This window comes from Microtus oregoni, unplaced genomic scaffold (genome assembly GCF_018167655.1).
Source record: "Microtus oregoni isolate MIOR12 unplaced genomic scaffold, Mior012 000015F_ref0000493, whole genome shotgun sequence".
NCBI lineage: Eukaryota > Metazoa > Chordata > Mammalia > Rodentia > Cricetidae > Microtus > Microtus oregoni.
In genome coordinates this window covers 38749486-38768712 of record NW_024543074.1, presented here as the reverse complement: position 1 = coordinate 38768712, position 19227 = coordinate 38749486, and the positions used below count along the sequence as shown (strand labels likewise).

The following is a 19227-nucleotide window of genomic DNA, read 5'->3' as shown; positions in this document are numbered from 1 at the left end:
GCACCTCTGTTATCTGGTTCCGGGCTCTTTCACTGTGGTTTCTGCTCCAAACAGGTCTCGGGATTCTCGGCCTCCATTCCCCATTTAGAGTGTAGTGAGAAGCAGGGCTGGGCCTCCGGGGTCAGGTTCCCCGGTGGATGGATCGGGAGACTCGCACCTTTGCCGAGCGGCACTACCGGGACCTCGGGGGCCGAGTGCCTGGCTGCGGCGGGCCCGCACCCAGCAGTGTGACCTTCATTCAGTCGCCGGACGCCTTCTCGTACGCAGACTTCGTGAAGGGCTTCCTGCTGCCTAACCTGCCCTGCGTGTTTTCCAGCGCCTTCACCGAGAGTTGGGGCAGCCGGCGACGCTGGGTGACGTCAGCGGGGAAGCCTAACTTCGATTATCTGCTGCAGAAGTATGGTAGGGCGCCGGCGGCCTGCCTGGGGAAGTCGGAGCAGATGGGCGTAGACCCCGGGATGGGAGGGTGGCCTGGACAGGACAGACGAGTGGGATCTGGATAATTCTGGATAATTCGCCCAGAGGGTGGTAGGAGCCCAAGGGGGTGAACTACACTGATGACTCTGCCACTTCTGTGCCCACCCTCTCGCTGCAGGAGACGTGGTTGTACCGGTTGCCAATTGTGGAGTGCGGGAGTATAATTCAAATCCCAAGGAGCACATGCCCTTCCGTGACTACATCAGTTACTGGAAGGAGTACATACAAGGAGGCTGCTCCTCCCCGAGGGGCTGCCTCTACCTCAAGGACTGGCACCTGTGCAGGTAACGGGGCAGTCAGGCTGGTAGATGAGACTACAGCCCTTTCCCTAAACGGCGAGTGCAGGTCTCTTTGGTAGAGAATTCTAGGTCATTCCTCCTGCACTCGGAGAGGTTACCTCTCCAGCGAGTTCTAGTCTGTCTCAAAGCTGGTGGGAGGGAGCTTCCTGGGAAAGGTCACCACCCAGCCCACGTGGACTGTCATGAGGAAAGTAAGTGTTGTGTGGATTTTGATGGGTCCAGGTGGCGTCTTCTGTATAATGTCTGAGCAGGTTCCTCTCAGATCCTCTGGGGCTGTCCTCTCCATGACCCCACTCCATGGTTGTTCTGGGGATTCTTGCCATTGCCTGGCCCATTCTAGGTTCTCAAAAGAGCAAGTGCCCTTTCTACAACCGCTCTTGCCCCATTCTGAGAATCCCTTAAAGAGCACTCAACACCTGATTAGCCTCCGCTTCTCTCACACATCAAACTCGTGACAGTTTTACTTAGGAGATTTTGACTTCGTGATGGTGCAGGAGTGCAGAGCGTTTAGTAAACTTCGAGATTTGGATTTTGCTATTTTTTCAGGCTGGCCACACGTGGTCTGTTTCTTCCCCGTCCCTTTTCTCTTACCTTCTCTCTTTGTTCTCTCTCAGCATCGAGAAGCGATACCCCCACCCAGCCCATGGGTCTACTGAAATGATCACGCCTCTAGAGTATGCTCCTTTGCTATGATATGCTACCATGGCCGTGCATTTAGGCACACTGCTGCCCTTTTATTTTTGGAAGTGCTAATGCTAAGGTCTTGAGCATCTAAACACATGCTGTTAATGCATTTTTAAATTTATGGTATTTCCAACTTGGACACGTCAGTACATAAGATTGTTGCCAGAGTTTTGCCTGTACCTAAGACCTCCAGCCCACATGATGCTCACTTTGAGAACAACACCACTCCCTCCATGGTGGCCCTGGGACCACGTGCTTTCTCTGCCCAGTGTGCCTTTCACAAGCACAGACAGTTGTGTTCAGAACCCCAGCAGAAGGCACACTGAACAGTTGAATTCCTGTATCACTTGTGTGCAAAATAAGGCTCAGGACTGTAGAGTGGGATGGAATTCAGGCCCCCGCAATTTCCACAACTGACCAGATGCAAAAGAAACACCAGCCTCTGGCTACCCTGTCATTCTACTTGTTTGGGCAGAAAGCTGGCCTATGTAGGTAAAGTGTGACCAGACACTGGTCCTAGATCTGTATAATGTTTGAGCAGGTGCAGATGGACTCACAGGCCTAATACTGTCGTGTATTGAAATTTGAGATTTTAGGTAAACATTTCCATTGGGTTGTTTTGTTTTTTGTGTGGAGGAGGTAATGAATATTTCCCAACTATTATACTGGCATATTTATGCTAGAAAATTGATCATTGATGTTAATTCAATGTTTGCCTGTGCTTTTGTCTGGAAGACCCTGAAACCATAAGGGCAGAAGGAGGCATGGAGTTGCATAATCAGGAGGCCACAGGGGAAGTGATGCCTGAGCAGAGTTTAATAGTTTGCTGAGTGCTTAAAAGCAGACGATCCTGATGTTTGAACCTACAGATAATTTGTTATGGGACTCTGCCTATCTCCGTCTCTTATTAGGAGTTACAGGAACATGAATCTAGATGCTTTTTCCAGCATGATGTTGACGGAGTTGTGCCTTTTCTGAGGCTGATGTTAATATGATCCAGTGTTTGGGGACCCAGTGGTGGGTTTTGAGGCTCTCACACCTGGGGCTGTAGCCTGGATTTACCAGGTAGTGTTAAGCTCTCTGGTATTGGTGAAGAAAAGGAGGAGGAACTGGGATGCTGCTCAACATTTTTTTTAATATTTATTTATTTATTATATATACAATATTTTGTCTGTGTGTATGCCTAAAGGCCAGAACAGGGCACCAGGCCTCATTACAGATGGTTGTGAGCCACCATGTGGTTGCTGGGAATTGAACTCAGGACCTTTGGAAGAGCAGGCAATGCTCTTAACCACTGAGCCATCTCTCCAGCCCGCTGCTCAACATTTGTGCAAAGCCCCAGTGACCACGGCCAAGGTGGAGTGCCTAAGCACGGTACCCCCAAAGTCATTTTAACTTCAGCATTCTGAACCGAGCAACTTGAGGTTCAGCTCAGGTCCTCAGAATCTGCTGCAGTCAAGCAGTCCACCAGGACTGGGTGATCTTGGGTGGCCTAATTTGACGCAGGTGGGCCTGCTGGGATAGGGCACAGAGTAGATTAGCGCTATAACGCTCCTGTTCTTTCCTCAGAGACTCCTTGGTGGATGACTTGGAAGATATATTCACCCTGCCTGTGTACTTCTCATCAGACTGGCTGAACGAGTTCTGGGATGTCCTCAATGTGGATGACTACCGCTTTGTCTATGCGGGGCCCAGGGGCACCTGGTAAAGATGAGGTGGGAGGTGTGACCATCTGGGGCATCTGCCTAGAGGCCTATCAAAAAAGCCAGGGTCCACACAGGACTCCACAAGACACAAACCAGAAGCCCTTGCTGTAGGTCTCCCTTCCATGCGGACATCTTCCGCTCCTTCAGCTGGTCAGTGAACATCTGTGGGAGGAAGAAATGGTTGTTCTTCTCGCCAGGACAGGAGGAGGCCCTTCGTGACTGCCATGGTAACCTGCCCTATGATGTGACTGCCCCCGAACTCCTGGACACTCGCCTGTATCCCAGGATGCAGCACAGCAGTCTACCCCTTGAAGTCATACAGGAGGCTGGTGAGATGATATTTGTGCCCAGCGGATGGCACCATCAAGTGTACAACCTGGTAAGACTGCACATGACCCTGCTTCTGCCAGGCTCCCTTCCTCTACACCCTCAACTACCTCTGTAGAAAGAAAGCAGTACTACTCCCCTGCAAAGGCTGGACACAGAGCAGGAAAACCACAGTGAGACCACGGAGAGCTCATCCGCTTGCCCTGTTCTAACTTGGACCCTCCAGCTCTCATCCAGACATGTTAGCCCCATCATGAAATGGGGGTCAGCATTTCCTGGCTTCCAAGGCTGGGTGTCTGCTTTCTACCTCTGCTGTGACAAAGTACTCTAACACAAGCAACTCAGGGGAGAAAGGGTGTATTCCACGTTCATGGTTGTGGGGAAGCCAAGGCAGGAACTTCAGACACCAGTCACATCACAGCCAGTCAAGAACAGAGAGGCGAGTGCATACATGTTTACTTTCTCGTTTGTGCTCAGCTCAGTGTTCTGCTCTTCCACAGTTCAGGACCCTCTACTTAGGGAATGGTGGTGCTACCCACAGTGAGCTGGGTCCTCCCACATCAGTGAAGACAAGCTCCCCACAGACACGCCCACGGGCCAATCTAGTGTAGACAGTTCCTCACTGAGACTATCTTCTCAGATAAGTCTAGACTGTGTCAGGGTGACAGTTAAACTGTCACACCCACCGAAAGCACCAAGCCTGGTGGACGTGGAACGGGATTTGATTTGCCCACCAAAGGTGATGCCTGCTGATGCCTCATGGAGCTTTTCCTCTGCCTTCCAGGATGACACCATCTCCATCAACCACAACTGGGTCAATGGCTGCAACCTGGCTCTCATGTGGCGCTTCCTGCAGCAAGAACTCCAGGCAGTACAGCAGGAGGTCAGAGAGTGGAAGGACTCCATGTCTGACTGGCACCACCACTGCCAGGTGGGGTCAACCAGCCCAGGCTGAGCCAGCTGTGTCCAGTGTGGATGCCAGGGCCAGGCTTCATGACGCAGACCCCACTGACCACGCTCCTGGCTCTGTCCCTTTGCCTCCGGGTCCCGTCTTAACCCTGACACTTGGGTGTGTGGGAGGGATCTTTGTGCACCAGAGCAATCTGAGTCTGGATGTAACTCCCAGGCCTTACTTTCCTTTTCCTCTTGGCCCAGGTCATCATGAAGGCCTGCACGGGGATCAATTTTGAAGAATTTTACCATTTTCTCAAGGTCATCGCTGAAAAGAGGCTTCTTGTCCTGAGGCAAGGACTGAAGGGGGATACAGGGGCCAGCACAGGCCTCGGGCTGGGCCTGCAGCAGGCTGCATTTGATGTTGGCCGCCTTGCAGATGTGCTGGCCTCTGTGGTTGCACATCCTGACTTTCAAAGAGTGGACACGAGCGCATTCTCCCCACAGCCAGAGGCGCTGCTTCAGCAGCTGGAGGACTCTGTGGCTGCTGCCGAGGCCCTGTAATGCTCCACAGGTCGTGATGCAGGAAGAGTTCTGGAGGCAGCCTCTTGCCCTGGGGCCCTTCTGAAGTACAAGCTACCCTTCCTTGAGGCTTAGGATGTGCCCCAAGGCTGTGCAGGTGCAGTTCTGCAGGGTGGGCAGACATAGTTTTGCCCATCAAGTGCTGTTTTCCAGCATCTAGGCCCTGAATCTTGAGGAAGGTCCAGCCATAATGGGAGTTTAACTCACGGGGGCTAGAGGGATGTTCACCCATTTGGCCTGTGGCCTGCCAAGAACTTGAATTGAGTAGTGATCATGAAGCCAGGTTTCCCTGGAGCCTTCTAGCCTCTCCTAGAGATCCTAGAACTCTGGGTAAGGCCTCCTGGAGATGTTTTTGGAAGAGCCACTTGAGGCTTAGAGCACTGACTTCAAGGCACAAATGGAGGTGCCCTGCGGAGTGGCACTAATGCTAATTTACCCTGTGAGCTGCAGGTTCTACAGACCAGGTACGTGTAAGAACTTGGATGGGGGCAGGGGCACCTGTATCTCTGCCCTGCCTGCCCCACGGACTACTGGGGAGCTGCGGAAGCTCTGGCTAGGAGGATATCTCTTGGTGTTAGAGTAAATGGGAAGAAAAATTATTTATTTATTTATTTATTTATTAATGCCCTCAAGCTCTTTGCCAGCTAAACAACACCTCCTGTTTCAGAGTCTTTACCAGCAGCACTGTCCAGGGAGTCTCAAAACGTGACCAAGCACATAGGCTTGCCCAGGCTCTGCCTTTGAACGCCTGGGTCCTTTCCTATGTGGAGACACAAGTGGCCCAGCAACTTAATGGAGCATACTCCAGATTTGCAAAATTAAGAAAAGTTAACACCCTGGGCCATGTATGACAGACACTAGCAACTATTTCCTCCCATGACAGTTGTAACTAGAAATGATAGTTAAGTCCCCAGTCAGATTAACAAGCCAGGAGGGGGCACGTGTTACACAGCTCAGCGAGTAAAGGTGCTTGCTGTGCAAGTCTGTTGACCTGCGTCTGAAGCCTGGAATCCATAATTAAGATTGGCATATGGGCAAATCAGTAGAACATCTTGATTAATGATTGAGGTGGGAGGACCAACCCACTGGGGAAGGTACCACCCTGGGCAGGTAGAACTACAATGTCTAAGAAACCAAACTAAACAAGCTAAGAAGAGCAAGCCAGTGAGCAGTGTTCCTCTATGGCTTCTGTTTCAGTTGCTGCCTCCAGATTCCTGCCCTGTTTGAGTTCCTGTTACCTGGAAATGTAAAATGAAATAAACACATTCTTACCTGTGGTGGTTTGAATGAGAATGGGTGGTCCTTATAGATTCGTGTATTTGAATGCTTGGTCTCTAGTTGGTGGAACTGCAGGAAGGATCAAGAAGTACGGCTTTATTGGAGGAGGTGTTACTGGGGGTGGGCTTTGAGGGTTCAAAAGCCCATCCTATTTTCTGTTAGCTCTCTCTGCCTCCTACTTTTGGGAAAGGATATAAGCTCCAGCTCCATCCCTGCCTGCCACCATGCTCCCCACTATGATGTTCATGGACTCCAGCTCTCTGGAACTGTAAGCCCCAACAAATACTTTCTTTCAGAAGTCGCCTTGGTCATGGCATTTTGTCACATCAATAGAAAAAGAACTGAAATGCTCCCTAAGTTACTTTTGGTCAATATTTCATCACAACAATAGAAATTTAAGATAATCTATCTTAATTTCCGGGGAGGGGGTTGGGGGGCAGAAGCAGGTGGGTCTCTGAGTTTGAGGCCAGCCTGGTCTACAGTATGAGTTCTAGGAATCCCTTCCTTTTCTCCTAATAGCTTAAGATAAAATGAAATGTCTATTAATAGACAATAAAGGTGGGCTCTGACACTCTATCAATATGTAAAAACTATTTACTTTCCCAGAGCACTGAAACCATACAGATAGAGTCAATGTTGTGTGTCTTCCTCAATTGCTTCTCCCTTTTTCAGACAGGGTATCTCACTGAACTTGCAGTTTATGCAGTCAGCTAGTGGTTTGCTACAAACTCTAGAGATCTGCCTTTCTCTACCCCACTGGCACGGGATTACAGACCTGCATTGCCGTATCCGGTTTTTTATGAGTGCTGGGGATCTGAACTCAGGTCCTCATGCCTACATAGCAAGCACTTCGCCAATGAACTATTTTCCCAGCCCCAAGAAAGCAACATCTGGGCAAGGGATGTAAAGCACCTCAGTTGGTAGAGTTTGCCTAGTATACTTAAAGTCCTGGGTTTGACTCATAGTATTGAATAGATCAAGCATGATGGTGCCCATCTATAACCCCAGAAGTTTAAGCCCAGCTGGGCTACCTGAGACCCTATCTCAAAGGAAAAAAAAATCAAGACAAAAAAAATGATCTAGCATGGTGGCTCATGCCTTTAATCCCAGCATACAGGAAGATCTCTGTGAGTTCCATGCCAGCCTAGTCTACATAGTGAATTCCATGATAGCCAGGGCTATTTAGAGAGACCATGTCTTAAAAAACAAGCCCAACTGTTTGCTGCCTGTGAGAAACATACCCAGTGGGCAGATTCGGACAGGAAGAGTACGAATGATGGAGGGAAAGAATGGAACAAATGCAAACCTAAGCATGGGCAATAGAACGTGCCCATCATCAGGTTTGGTGCCTTCTCGCTGAGGAGACTAGGAAGGTTTCGCTTTTCTCTCCTGCTTCTCAGTGCTGGAGTTCACGAGGCATGACAGGTGAGCGATGAGTCACTCTCCGTCGGATCCACAAGACAAAGTGTTATATGGGGTCAGGTCCAGCCTTGTCATCTAAGGCATGCAAGCTCAGACAATGAATGACCTCGTGAGGCCGAAATTATACAAGTGCAATGGGGGAGAATATGGGAGCTGCCTTCCAGTCATGTTGACTCACCCACAGACCACACCCAGCTAGCTGCTTCTTCACACCAGGCATGATCTGCCAATGCGTGTGTGGGAAATTCCCAAGAAGTGGCTGCATTTCTACCAAACCTCTGAGGAACTGAGACTGGAAAAAACAACCAAACAATCTAAGAGGAAGCAGACAGTGAGTGATCCTCTACACCCTGCCACACCAGTGTTCTGTTCCAGCTCCTACCCATCTCTACAAAGGTTGTCTAACTTTTCCTCCCAAGAGTCCAACCACAGCTCCCAAGTAGAAGTCTCTGTGCTTTCCCATCGTATAGGCTCAACTTTGCAAATCTGTGTCTTAGCCACAGCCAGATTTATATACCCATACTGATTCTTAGGGTGGTCTCTTACTTAGCTGGTGAAGAGGAAAGGCAACTGAGACATGGAGAAATAAATACGTAGGTGTCTGTGACCCCCAAATCTACCGGGTTTGATAGTAAAGCTGTGGCAGAAGAGTAGAGCTTGCGCATATGAACTGTAGTATACAAATTAGTAAATATAAGAAAAGTGATAAACAACCCAGGAAAAAAATTCAGGGAAAGCCCACCCCAACTGAAGCTTAAGCAACTTAGAAGAGCACACTGCATAAATAATATAGGAAGATCCCAATGTGCTGGAGAGCGGTAACATTCAGCCTGACCTTTCCCCAGCTATGGCCCACCTCCCTTCTGACTTTCTAAACTTTCTCTGCTTGTGTCCCTGTACAGTTCCTTGTAGGGTGCCCTCTAGATCCCAATCTTTGCCTACAACTGAGCCCAGCCTGTGTGTTTTCATCTTTGCTTGATGTCAGCAGGGTCCATGAGTATCCTAACAGTCTAGACCACAGCAGTTCATAAAGAGTTGTATGATTATGTAGTGAACACAGGCATCCAAAGGTGTGTGGATTCTCAGACATCAAGAGCGGGAATAATGACAGATATTTTGGTGGCAACTATCATTAGCTGTGCTACAGGATACTGAAAACTATCCCAAGTCTTCCCCAAGGACAAACATAGGTGATGCCATGAGCTGATGCTTTCAGGCATGTGAAGACCTTCCATGGGACCAAGATAAATGCAGGAGAGGTAGGTGATTGTGGCACCACTGGCCAAAGTTTTGATGTCACAGGATGCCATGGAACCAGGTCTTATGAGACAAGGCTGTAGTGTGTGACATGGTAATTCCAGAATCTAGGTTCTGAAACACAAAGGGTACCTTCCTTAGGTGTGAGATGAAGTAGGTACTGGGGCATGTAGCACTTTAACCACTTTTTGTGGGTATGAAACCTAGATGAGGTCCTCTGGAAGCCTCATAGTATAAGCCCAAGTAGTGCCAGGACTTTTTTTCAGAATCTCTTTAAGTTTCTCTAAAAACTATGGGACATGTAAAGGATGCATCTGGATTTATGATTTTGGTGTCCAATCTCTTGTAGGAGTAAAATGAGAGACCTTCTTACATCCCTTGAGTAAAGATGGTGCTAGGCCTTAAAACTTTAGTATGTGCAATACTACAGGATGTGGATAGGGATGTCTATAGATCATATATTGGTGGTCATGTGGGAACCTGAACTAAAGCTTTGCTAGCCATATGCCCAGAGCTGCAGAATAGGGCTTTCGGGAATCTGCAGGAACAAGAATGGGTGACACTGAAGTTTGTATATATGTATATGTGTGTATATATATATATATATATACATACATGGAACTCCATATGTAAACCAGGCAGCAGGCTGACCTCAAACTCACAGAGACCCTCCTGTCTCTGCCTCTCCAGTTTTGGAATTAAAGGTGGATACCACCGCACCCAGTTGATGCTGAGGATTTGATATCAGATGCAGTCCCAAGGCCATGATTTCTACCCTTGATAAGAGCTGATGCTGAATATTGGGGACCCTGGTAACCATGTTCCTGAAGCAAGAAGTAGCTGGGGGTGGGGGGTGGTGTAGGCAACTGAAATGCTTTATTCTACGCACTGATAAGATTTCAATAGCAACCAATGTAGTAAAATAGTGGTTACATAAATTTTAATTACATACCATATAAACTAGTTATATAATATATACTACTCATGTACAAACTATACTGTATCCTACAGATACACATATACACATGCATACACTGTATGTACTAAATAATACTATATTATTCCAAGATACACAAATCTCTTTGAATACAATTGTAAAAAGTCTCAACAAAATACTACAAAATTGTATCTAATATAAAAAGACACATTCCATGCTTTAACCCAAAAAAGCCAAGTTTTCACATTGTAAAGTCAATGCAATGCATATCCACCTTCAGTGCGCGTTATCATGTACCTTTCCATGAGAAATGAAGCTGGGAGACTTTCTGCGTGCCCAACAGTCTTTTCCTAAAAGAGTTCTTTCGTGTCTTCAGTTTTTCCATTTTCGAGTGAAAATGGAAAAACTGAAGGCCTTCTGACATTTCTTACACTCAACCTTTCCTCCAGAATTCTTCCAAGGTTTTCAAAAACTGAAAACCTAACCACATTATCAAAAGCTCCAGACTTTCCCCCTCTATTTGATGTCTTTAAAGAAAACTGAAAAACTGAATGCTTCTCCCACATTCCTATTCAGTTTTATCTGGTACATATTCTTTGATATAATCTAAAAGAACTGGGGCATCTAAAGTCTCAACCATTTTTCTCACATACACAGGGTTATTATCCAGTGTGAATTTTCTGTGTCCTTTAAAAGAACCAAGAAAACTCTGTTTTTCATATTCCTAACAATCGCTTTCTGATGATTTGTTGTCCAATGAGTATTTTAGTTTCTTTGAAGGCAAATGGGAAAATGTGATATTTCATATTTATTTGTACTCAAAGGATGTTTCTCCAGTACAAGTTCATTTATGTTTACAACGGCAATTTTAATAGGTGATTGATTTTCCATTGCTTTCATTAGGAGGGATACTCTCCAGCCTAACTTCCTTTATGCTTCTGAGACTACCTGAAAGAAAGATTTGCCACATTGTTTCCATTCACCTTGTTTCTTTCCTGCATGAGTTATCTGCTATGTTCTAAACAGAACGGGACTGTGAAAGGCTTTTGACATACCTCCCATTTAAAAGGCCCATTTACAGTGTGCTTTACCATTTTTATTTAAAAACCCGCAAGAAACTGAGGATTTGCCAGAATTTACATTTATAAGACTACTTAGTAATCAATTTCAACTGGAAGTGAAGGCTTTCCCACATTATATTCACAGGGTTTCTCCCCAGTGTGAGTTTGTTCATGTTTTCGAATAGAGGTGGACCGGCTGAACGCTCTATCACACTGTTGACACTTATAGGGCTTTTCTCCAGTATGGATTCTTTCATGTATCTGAAGAGAACTGGAAGCACCAAACCACTTGCCACACTGCTTACATGGGTACGATTTTTCCCCAGTATGAGTTCGCTCATGTTTTCGAATGTAACTGGGACAACTGAACGCTTTGCCGCATTGCTTGCACATATAGGGCTTTTCCCCATTATGAGTTCTTTCGTGTATCTGAAGTGAAGTGGAGGAACTAAACCATTTGCTACATTGTTTACACTTATAGGGCTTCTCTCCAGCATGAGAGGTTTGGTGTCTTCTAAACACACTGGAGAAAGGAAACACTTCCTCACATACACTGCATTTAAAAGGCCCGTTGCCAGTGTGCTTTATCATGTGTGTCCGAACACTTGTGAGAGAAAAGAAGGCCTTCCCACACTGTTTGCATTCATAGGGCTTCTCCCCACTATGAGTGCGTTCATGCTTTCGAAAGGAACTGGAACAGCTAAAGGCCTTCCCACACTGCTTGCATTCATAGGGCTTCTCTCCAGTATGAGTTCTTTCATGTTTCCGTAGGGAACTGGAACAGCTGAATGTTTTATCACACTGTTTACACTCATAGGGCTTCTCTCCAGTGTGACTTCTTTCGTGAATCTGGAGATAACTGGGACAATTGAAGGCTTTCCCACACTGCTTACATTCATATGGCTTCTCTCCGGTGTGAGTTCTTTCATGTTTCCGGATGGAACCGGAACAATTAAAGGCTTTCCCACACTGTTTGCATACATAGGGCCTCTCTCCCGTGTGAGTTCGCTCGTGTTTTCTAAAGGAACTGGAGTGACTGAAAGCTTTCCCACATCGCTTACACTCGTAAGGTTTCTCTCCTGTGTGAGTTCTTAGATGTATTCTAAACTCACTGGGGAAATGAAAGGCTTTCCCACATAGCATACACTTGTAAGGTTTACTTCCAGTGTCCGTTGTCATATGTCTCTGAACACTCATCAGAGAAATGAAAGAGTTCCTGTACTGTGTAAATTTATATGGCTTCTCTGAGTATTCTTCACTTGCACACAGGTTGTATCCGGAGTCAGTTATGATGTGCCTATTAAGGACGAACAACACATGAAGACTTTTCCAGACAAATCACATTACACCGTTTTACTCAACTAAGAACTTTTCTTTTCAGGTTAAGATTTGGAATCTCAGCCAGGCTGTGGTGGCACACACTTTTAATCCCAGCACTTGGGAGGCAGAAGCAGGGGGATCTCTGAGTTTGGGGCTAGCCTGGTCTACAGCATGAGTTCCAGGACAGCCAGGGCTATACTATGAAACCCTGTCTCGAAAAACATAACAAACAAAAATTTGGTATCTCAGTGAAAGTCTGCCCACATTGACTTTTTTTTTTTTTTTTTTTTTTTTTTTTTTTGGTTTTTCGAGACAGGGTTTCTCTGTGGTTTTTTGGAGCCTGTCCTGGAACTAGCTCTTGTAGACCAGGCTGGTCTCGAACTCACAGAGATCCGCCTGCCTCTGCCTCCCAAGTGCTGGGATTAAAGGCGTGCGCCACCACCGCCCGGCCCACATTGACTTTTATAATCTTTACTTTCATAGAATCTACCATATGGCTTCTATACAAAAAGAGACAAACACATTATTAATGGTTGGTTTATTACTGATTTTTCTATTCATTAATGTCTTGGACCTACATTATAGCCAATATCAGAGAATAAGACATATCTTGGCATGTCTTAATTATTAGAAAATAAATGGAATAATCTCTTTGAAACATGGCTTTCCCAAATCTATTATCTAAACAGTGATATTCATATAGTTTCTTAGTACTTTGTGGAAGTCAACTACCTTGAAAAAAACAGAACTGTGTTAAACTGGAGAGAGAAATCGCAAACAACTAGGAATAAAATACATAAAGTTGTGCTTACTTTTTTGCTTTGTTTACCACAGGTCACATGACATGCTAAAGTTCCCTCGGGGAACATCATACCCTTTTGTGAATACAAATTACCTTAGATTTATCTCAGGATTTTTGTCCTCCTCAATGTTCTGGTCTTCCCACCCGTTTTCTAAAATATAGACCAAGGAAAAGCACTATTAATTAGGAACTTCAAAAGATTAATAGTAATTTTGAAGTTCACTGTACACTGAAAATATTCCCATTTATTCATAAAAAGCCGTCCCTTTCCACATTTCAAATTGATTAAAAAAATTCCTAGGGTATTTTTTTTTAAACTATTAAGTAAAGAAATGTTATCATTCTTACCTATAAAAGTCAGGTTTCTAAAGACTTCTTGCATCACGTCTGTGTAGAGATTCTTCTGGGAAGGATCCAGCAAAGCCCACTCTTCCTGGGTGAAGTTTATAGCCACATCGTCAAAGGCCACTGAGTTCTAAAATATCCCACAATGTGTATTGGCGGCTGGGTAAAACTTATACCACTAGGGCTCCATACTCTGTATGTAGATGTGTCATATGATTTGCTGATCTAAAAGTTTATGTATGTAGTTGTTCATATACTGCTGTATTAATATTATAATTCAACTGAAGCACCCAGAAAGCAATAGCCGAATAAAAACACCCTCTCATTGGTAAATCCAGGGAGTAGGCTGTTTCTTGATTATCACTAATTTATCATTGTACAGTTCATCTCCAATACATGTGACTAATAAATCCTACTATCTGCTCTACAAACAATGCTAATGTTTGTACTGTGAGAGTTCTAATTGTTAGAAGTGACAACTCACAAAACTGGACCTTTGCTGATGTTGTCATGGACCTCAGGATTTGGGAGGAATTCTAAAAATCAAAGTGTTAGGGTAACTAAGAACAATTAGAATCCTGGGTGACTAACTTATAGGAATTGAAAAACCAATACAGATTTTCATATGAAATTATAAGGCACTCAGATACTACAAGAATCCTAAAACACAGTAAGACCAGTACTTCTTAATGCCAAAACTTGCCTCTTAAAGCAGCAGTAATCAAGATGATTATGTAACGACACATACGTAATGACACAAAGAACATCATTATATGAACATCCACAAGCGTCCAGGAAGAATGTGGTCAGGAAAATGGCTGTGAGATGCTACAAGCACACATCCTCCACAGAAACATGAAAATACAAGCAGAACCCTCAGAAACAAGTTTGTTAAAAATTTAAATATTCTCAAACTGTTTATCAACCACATAAATGTAAACAGAAAAATCAAAATGGCAAAAAAACCTTGTGCAGTGTCTACTCATTCTTGTTTTGCCCTGTCTCTGATATGCTAACAGTCTTCTGGACAACAGCCTAAGTTCCCAGCGCAGGGCAGGGTAGATCTCATTTTACATCGAGTAAACAAAAGCCTCCATCTACCTGGAAAAACGAATTGCTGTTTATATCCACAATGATTCTATACCACCTAAACTCTGGGAGGAAAAGTTGCAGTGATGGTTTCTTTCAGAAATTAAAGTATCCAAAAGTACCCAAGTATAATGTAAAATGGAGAAAGTTCCATGTTTCCCAAGAAATTTTAAGGACAAAAAAAAAAACAAAAAAAAAAAAAAAAACAAAACCAACCTGATTATGTGTTAAAGGAATGCCCGTGGGCTAGAGAGACGGCTCAGTGGTTAAGCCTGTTCTTCCAGAGGACCGCGGTTCAATTCGCAGCACCCACATGGCCGCTCACAACTGTCTGTAACTCCAAGATCAGATACCCTCACAAAGACATACATGCAGGCAAAACATAAATTCAGGCAAAATGCCCCATGCACATAAAGGAACCTGAATAGTTCAAGGAAAGGAGACAAGTTCATCGTATGAAAATCTGTGGGATACAGTACAGGCGGTACACAGGAAACATTCAAAGCATCAAATGCATACATTCTTGAAGATTTAAAATCACTTAATCTTCCACTTCCAGGAACTTCAATGAAGGGTAAGGTAGTCTGTATCAACCCAGGGAAAGTGAGGAGGCAACAATGAATTTGTAGTTAAGAAATCAAATGAGGGGCTGGAGCGACGGCTGAGCAGTTAAGCGTGCATACTATTCTTGTCAGTGCGATTTCTAGCACATTGAGGAGCTCAGGACTGCCTGTTAACTCCAGTTGCCGGAGGACCTAATACCTTCTGCCCTCCACAGGCACTGTCCTGACACAGAAACTCACACACACACACACACATAATCAAGAAATAAAAAGGCTGTGCAGTGGTGTACACCTTTAATCCCATGATAAGATCCAGGACAGACAAGGCTACATAGTGAGACCATGGCTTACAATAAAAAAAACAAATAAACCAAATGATTGGGCTAGGAAATGGTTCAGGGGGTAAGGGGGGCACTTCCTCTAAACCTGATGATATGAGTTCAGTTTCTACCTTCCTCAGCTCTCTTCTGAGATCTCAGGAATTTATCTATATATGCTCAGGGGAAGCAAAGAGTTAAAAAAAAAAAAAGTAGAAATGAGGGGCTGGAGAGATGGCTCAGTGGTTAAGAGCACAGACTGCTCTTCCAGAGGACCTGGGTTCAATTCCCAGCACCCACATGGCAGCTCACAACTGTCTGAAGATCAGTTCCAGGGGATCTGACACTTCACACCAATGCACATAAAATAAAGTTAAATAAACCATAAAAATGTTTAAAAAAAAAAGTAGAAATGAAACTCTACTTTCTGTTGAAATCTGCTTCTTTCTAGTTTCAAGAATATTTACCGTGCCAGGTGGTGATGGTGCCCACCTCTAATCCTAGCACTCCGAGGAGATGGATCTCTAAATTCGAGCCAGCCTGGTCTACAGAGTGAGTTCCAGGACAGCCAGAGACAAACAGAGAAACCCTGTCTCAGAAAAACAAACAAAACTTTTACCTTATTCAGCTCTGAGTACTTTTCACACTTAATGAAAAGCTAACATTCAAGTAAATGACAACTGTTTGACTCCAGCAAAGGAGCAATTCCGAAGACAAGACAGATCTGTTGGGATCCAAGGTCAAAAGGCCATTCTCTCTTCCCTAGTGCTGCTGAAATACTCAACATTCACACCTCCTCGGGAGACTCCGGACGGTACTCAAGCATACTTAGTTTGCTTTTCAGGCTTCTGTCCCACTGCACTGTGTGTAGTGGTGTTTTCTTCCCATTCCTTTGGCAGAAAGTTTCCTCCCTTAACAACCAAGAGGGCAGGATATATCTGCAGACTCTCATTCACCATGTGTCCTAGGAGTGGAACTAAGCTCAGGGGACATAATGTCTCTAAGAATTAACTATGGAGATGGGGACTATTCCAGGAGATTCCTCCAGCCCCAGGGCCTCCAACTGCTCCCCTGAGAGGTTTCACCCAAGACTTCAGACTGGTGTCTAAGAGGACATATGGCAGCTATAAGTTAACTTGCCAGCCTCCGGCAGTTCTGAAACCTCCGTCCATTACTAAGAAGAAATGAAAAATAATGAGTCCATTTCTATTTATTAAGGAAGGAAAATAAACAGTAATGGTTGTCATTTTTTAAACCTCTTAGACTAGAAGTTGGCACTTGAGAATCCTGGGAATGAAACAGGCACTGAGAAACCGCGTTGGGGGGCGGGGTCTGCAGAACTGGCCCAGTGGTTACAGCATTCGCTGCTCTTGCAGAGACCTGGAGTTCAGTTCCCAGTAGCCACTTGGGGCAACTCATAACTGCCTCTATCTTTAGCTCCAGGGAATCTGAGGCCCTCCTCCTACCCCCACAGACACCCACACACGTGTGCGCAAACATACACACATAAATAAAAGCGGGACAAAAAGCCTGACACCTCTGCCTTCACTCTGCGCCTAATACCTCTTTTGGGGTCAACCTAAGCATGTAAGTATTCAAGTAGTGTCTGTCTAACCTACTCCATCTTCAAGGTTGAAGCCATAGAGGTAAGTTATAGTCCTTAACCTGCAGCCACCTAGGATCCAAGGAAGAACAAACCTCCCAGAAGCAGAAGTTAACTCCAGCGAGCCACCTAGTCCCCCTAGAGGTCTTAAGTGAGCTGAGACAATGATGGGCGGAGCCACACTTTGCGTGAAGCTGCTCTTTAAGCTTTTCTGGTCTGGCCCTTCTCTATTTCCAAGGCTCCTGTTGAAGATGAGCTGGGGCAGCAGATGTCACTGAACCCTTTATCTGTCCCTCTTTCTCACTGTACCCACACTGACGAAATCCCCACTACCCATCTCTCTAACTGGCATACTGGGACGGGTGGCCCCAAGACTAGCTGGGGTTTTGCCCTAAAGACTCTTGAAACAGGAAAACCCTGGAATTTGGGGGATTCACTGTGAACCCCGGGAGCAGCCAAGCTGAAGGAGAGTGGACTGAGAGAGACCCTGCTTCCCACGCCTCAGGAAAACTCAGCCGTGGCTGACCCGCGGTAGCGCACAACGAGAAGCCAGAGCCCCAAGTCCAGAGGTGGGTCGGCCAGGACGCCGCGGGGGCCGATGGGACGCGAGGGGACCCGCCGCCCAGACCACACAGAACCGGGGGACAGCAGCGGAATCGGGATGCGGACGCCGGTTACGGAGGCCTTCCCCGAGGCTGGTTCTGGTTGGATGTGGCCAGCGTCGGCCAGAACGCTCACCATTTCCGAATTTCTGGCGTCCCGCGCCGTCTGCACCTCACAGGGACACTGGCTACAGCGGGGCCACCTTGACTACGGTGAGCTCAAGACACAGAAGCTAGCGGAGGAAACAGAATCCGAGCCAAGACTGAATAGTGAAAAGAACCAAACACCGCGAGAGTGCAGCCACCTGCCCCGCCCCTCTCCTCCAGCTGCAGCCTGATTGGACAATTCCATCCTGATAGACAAGTCCTAGGGCACGCCCCCAAGGCCTGAGTGACAAAGGATGTATGTAATCCAACCCTTGAATTAGAGAAACTGAGGGTCAGGTTTCTTCTGCACACTAGTGATGGGCTTGCCAGGGCACGCTTGCATTTGATCTATAGAAGGCATAGCCATGACTTAATAATGTCAATACACGCATGCTATTCACAACTGGAAATTGCTAATATGACAACTGTTTAAAATTTTTATTCTAGGGGATTGGAGAGATGGCTCAGCCTTTAAGAGCACTGGCTCCTCATCCAGAAGACCTGGATTCAATTCGCAGCACCCACATGGCAGCTCACAACTCTCTGTAATTCCAAGACCTAACACCTTCATACATACATGTAGGCAAAAACACCAAAGCACATTAAATAAATATTTTTAAAAAAATATTCTAAATACTTTGAGACAGGGTCTCATGTAGCTTGCCTCAAGTACAGTTCAGGCCAACCTTGAACTCTTTTTTTTTTTTGGTTTTTCGAGACAGGGTTTCTCTGTGGCTTTGGAGCCTGTCCCTAAACTAGCTCTTGTAGACCAGGCTGGCCTCGAACTCACAGAGATTCGCCTGCCTCTGCCTCCCAAGGGCTGGGATTAAAGGCGTGCGCCACCACCGCCCGGCCCAACTCTGAACTCTTTTTTTTTTTTAAAGATTTATTTATTTATTATGTGTACAGTATTCTCAGTATTCTGTCTGCATGTATGCCTGCGGCCAGAAGAGGGCACCAGACCTCATTACAGATGGCTGTGAGCCACCATGTGGTTGCTGGGAATCAAACTCGGGACCTTTGAAAGAGCAGGCAGTGCTCTTAACCACTGAGCCATCTCTCCAGCCCCCAACTCTGAACTCTTTTTTTTTTTTTTTAAAGATTTATTTATTTATTATGTATACAACATTCCTGCAATGTATGTTTGTATGCCAGAAGAGGGCTCCAGATCTCATTATAGATGGTTGTGAGCTACCATGTGGTTGCTGGGAATTGAACTCAGGACCTCTGGAAGAGCAATCAGTGCTCTTAACCTCTGAGCCATCTCTCCAGCCCCCCCAACTCTGAACTCTTAATGGGCCTGCCTGCACCGTTTGAATGCTGGGATGTCACACGTGCCGTTATCAGGGCTTACGCAGCACCAGGATCCAGCTGAGGGCTTGCTGCATGCCGACATGGACTCTGCCAACTGCACCACAGCCCTCGTTTTGAAAATTTAGATGTTGTCATCTCCCTAGCTTGAGGAGTGTGATGGCTAATCTTGGTTGCCAAGCTGGCTGCGTCTGGAATCAGCTAAAC

At 45.8% G+C, this 19227-nt stretch overlaps 2 protein-coding genes across 3 annotated transcripts; one reads left to right on the top strand and one right to left on the bottom strand.

The window, feature by feature from the left end:
- Window positions 1-4: 4 nt before the first annotated feature.
- Jmjd4 (jumonji domain containing 4) lies at window positions 5-6222 on the top strand. Its single transcript, XM_041664587.1, has 6 exons — window positions 5-402; window positions 596-761; window positions 3030-3164; window positions 3278-3545; window positions 4278-4424; window positions 4649-6222. The coding sequence occupies exons 1-6, from the start codon at window positions 138-140 to the stop codon at window positions 4946-4948; spliced, it is 1281 nt and encodes a 426-aa protein (XP_041520521.1). The 5' UTR covers window positions 5-137; the 3' UTR covers window positions 4949-6222.
- A 3591-nt stretch (window positions 6223-9813) lies between these two features.
- LOC121456304 (zinc finger protein 709-like) lies at window positions 9814-17862 on the bottom strand. 2 transcript variants are annotated; one of them, XM_041664365.1, is made up of 4 exons: window positions 17699-17862; window positions 13392-13518; window positions 13137-13194; window positions 9814-12218 (listed from the first exon to the last, which is right to left on the bottom strand). In XM_041664365.1, the coding sequence occupies exons 1-4, from the start codon at window positions 17699-17701 to the stop codon at window positions 11015-11017; spliced, it is 1392 nt and encodes a 463-aa protein (XP_041520299.1). In that variant the 5' UTR covers window positions 17702-17862; the 3' UTR covers window positions 9814-11014. The 2 variants fall into 2 exon arrangements, with proteins under 2 accessions (XP_041520299.1, XP_041520300.1); XM_041664366.1 differs by having other exon boundaries at window positions 13392-13476.
- Between the last annotated feature and the right edge of the window lie 1365 nt (window positions 17863-19227).

Coding starts and splice junctions, on each gene's coding strand:
- Jmjd4 (XM_041664587.1), top strand. CDS start 138: ATGGATCGGGAGACTCGCACCTTTGCCGAGCGGCACTACCGGGACCTC. Junction 762..3,029: donor AAGGACTGGCACCTGTGCAG/GTAACGGGGCAG, acceptor TTCTTTCCTCAG/AGACTCCTTGGTGGATGACT. Junction 3,546..4,277: donor ACCATCAAGTGTACAACCTG/GTAAGACTGCAC, acceptor TCTGCCTTCCAG/GATGACACCATCTCCATCAA.
- LOC121456304 (XM_041664365.1), bottom strand. Junction 13,195..13,391: donor TAGAAACCTGACTTTTATAG/GTAAGAATGATA, acceptor TCTATATTTTAG/AAAACGGGTGGGAAGACCAG. Junction 12,219..13,136: donor AATCCTGAGATAAATCTAAG/GTAATTTGTATT, acceptor CGTCCTTAATAG/GCACATCATAACTGACTCCG.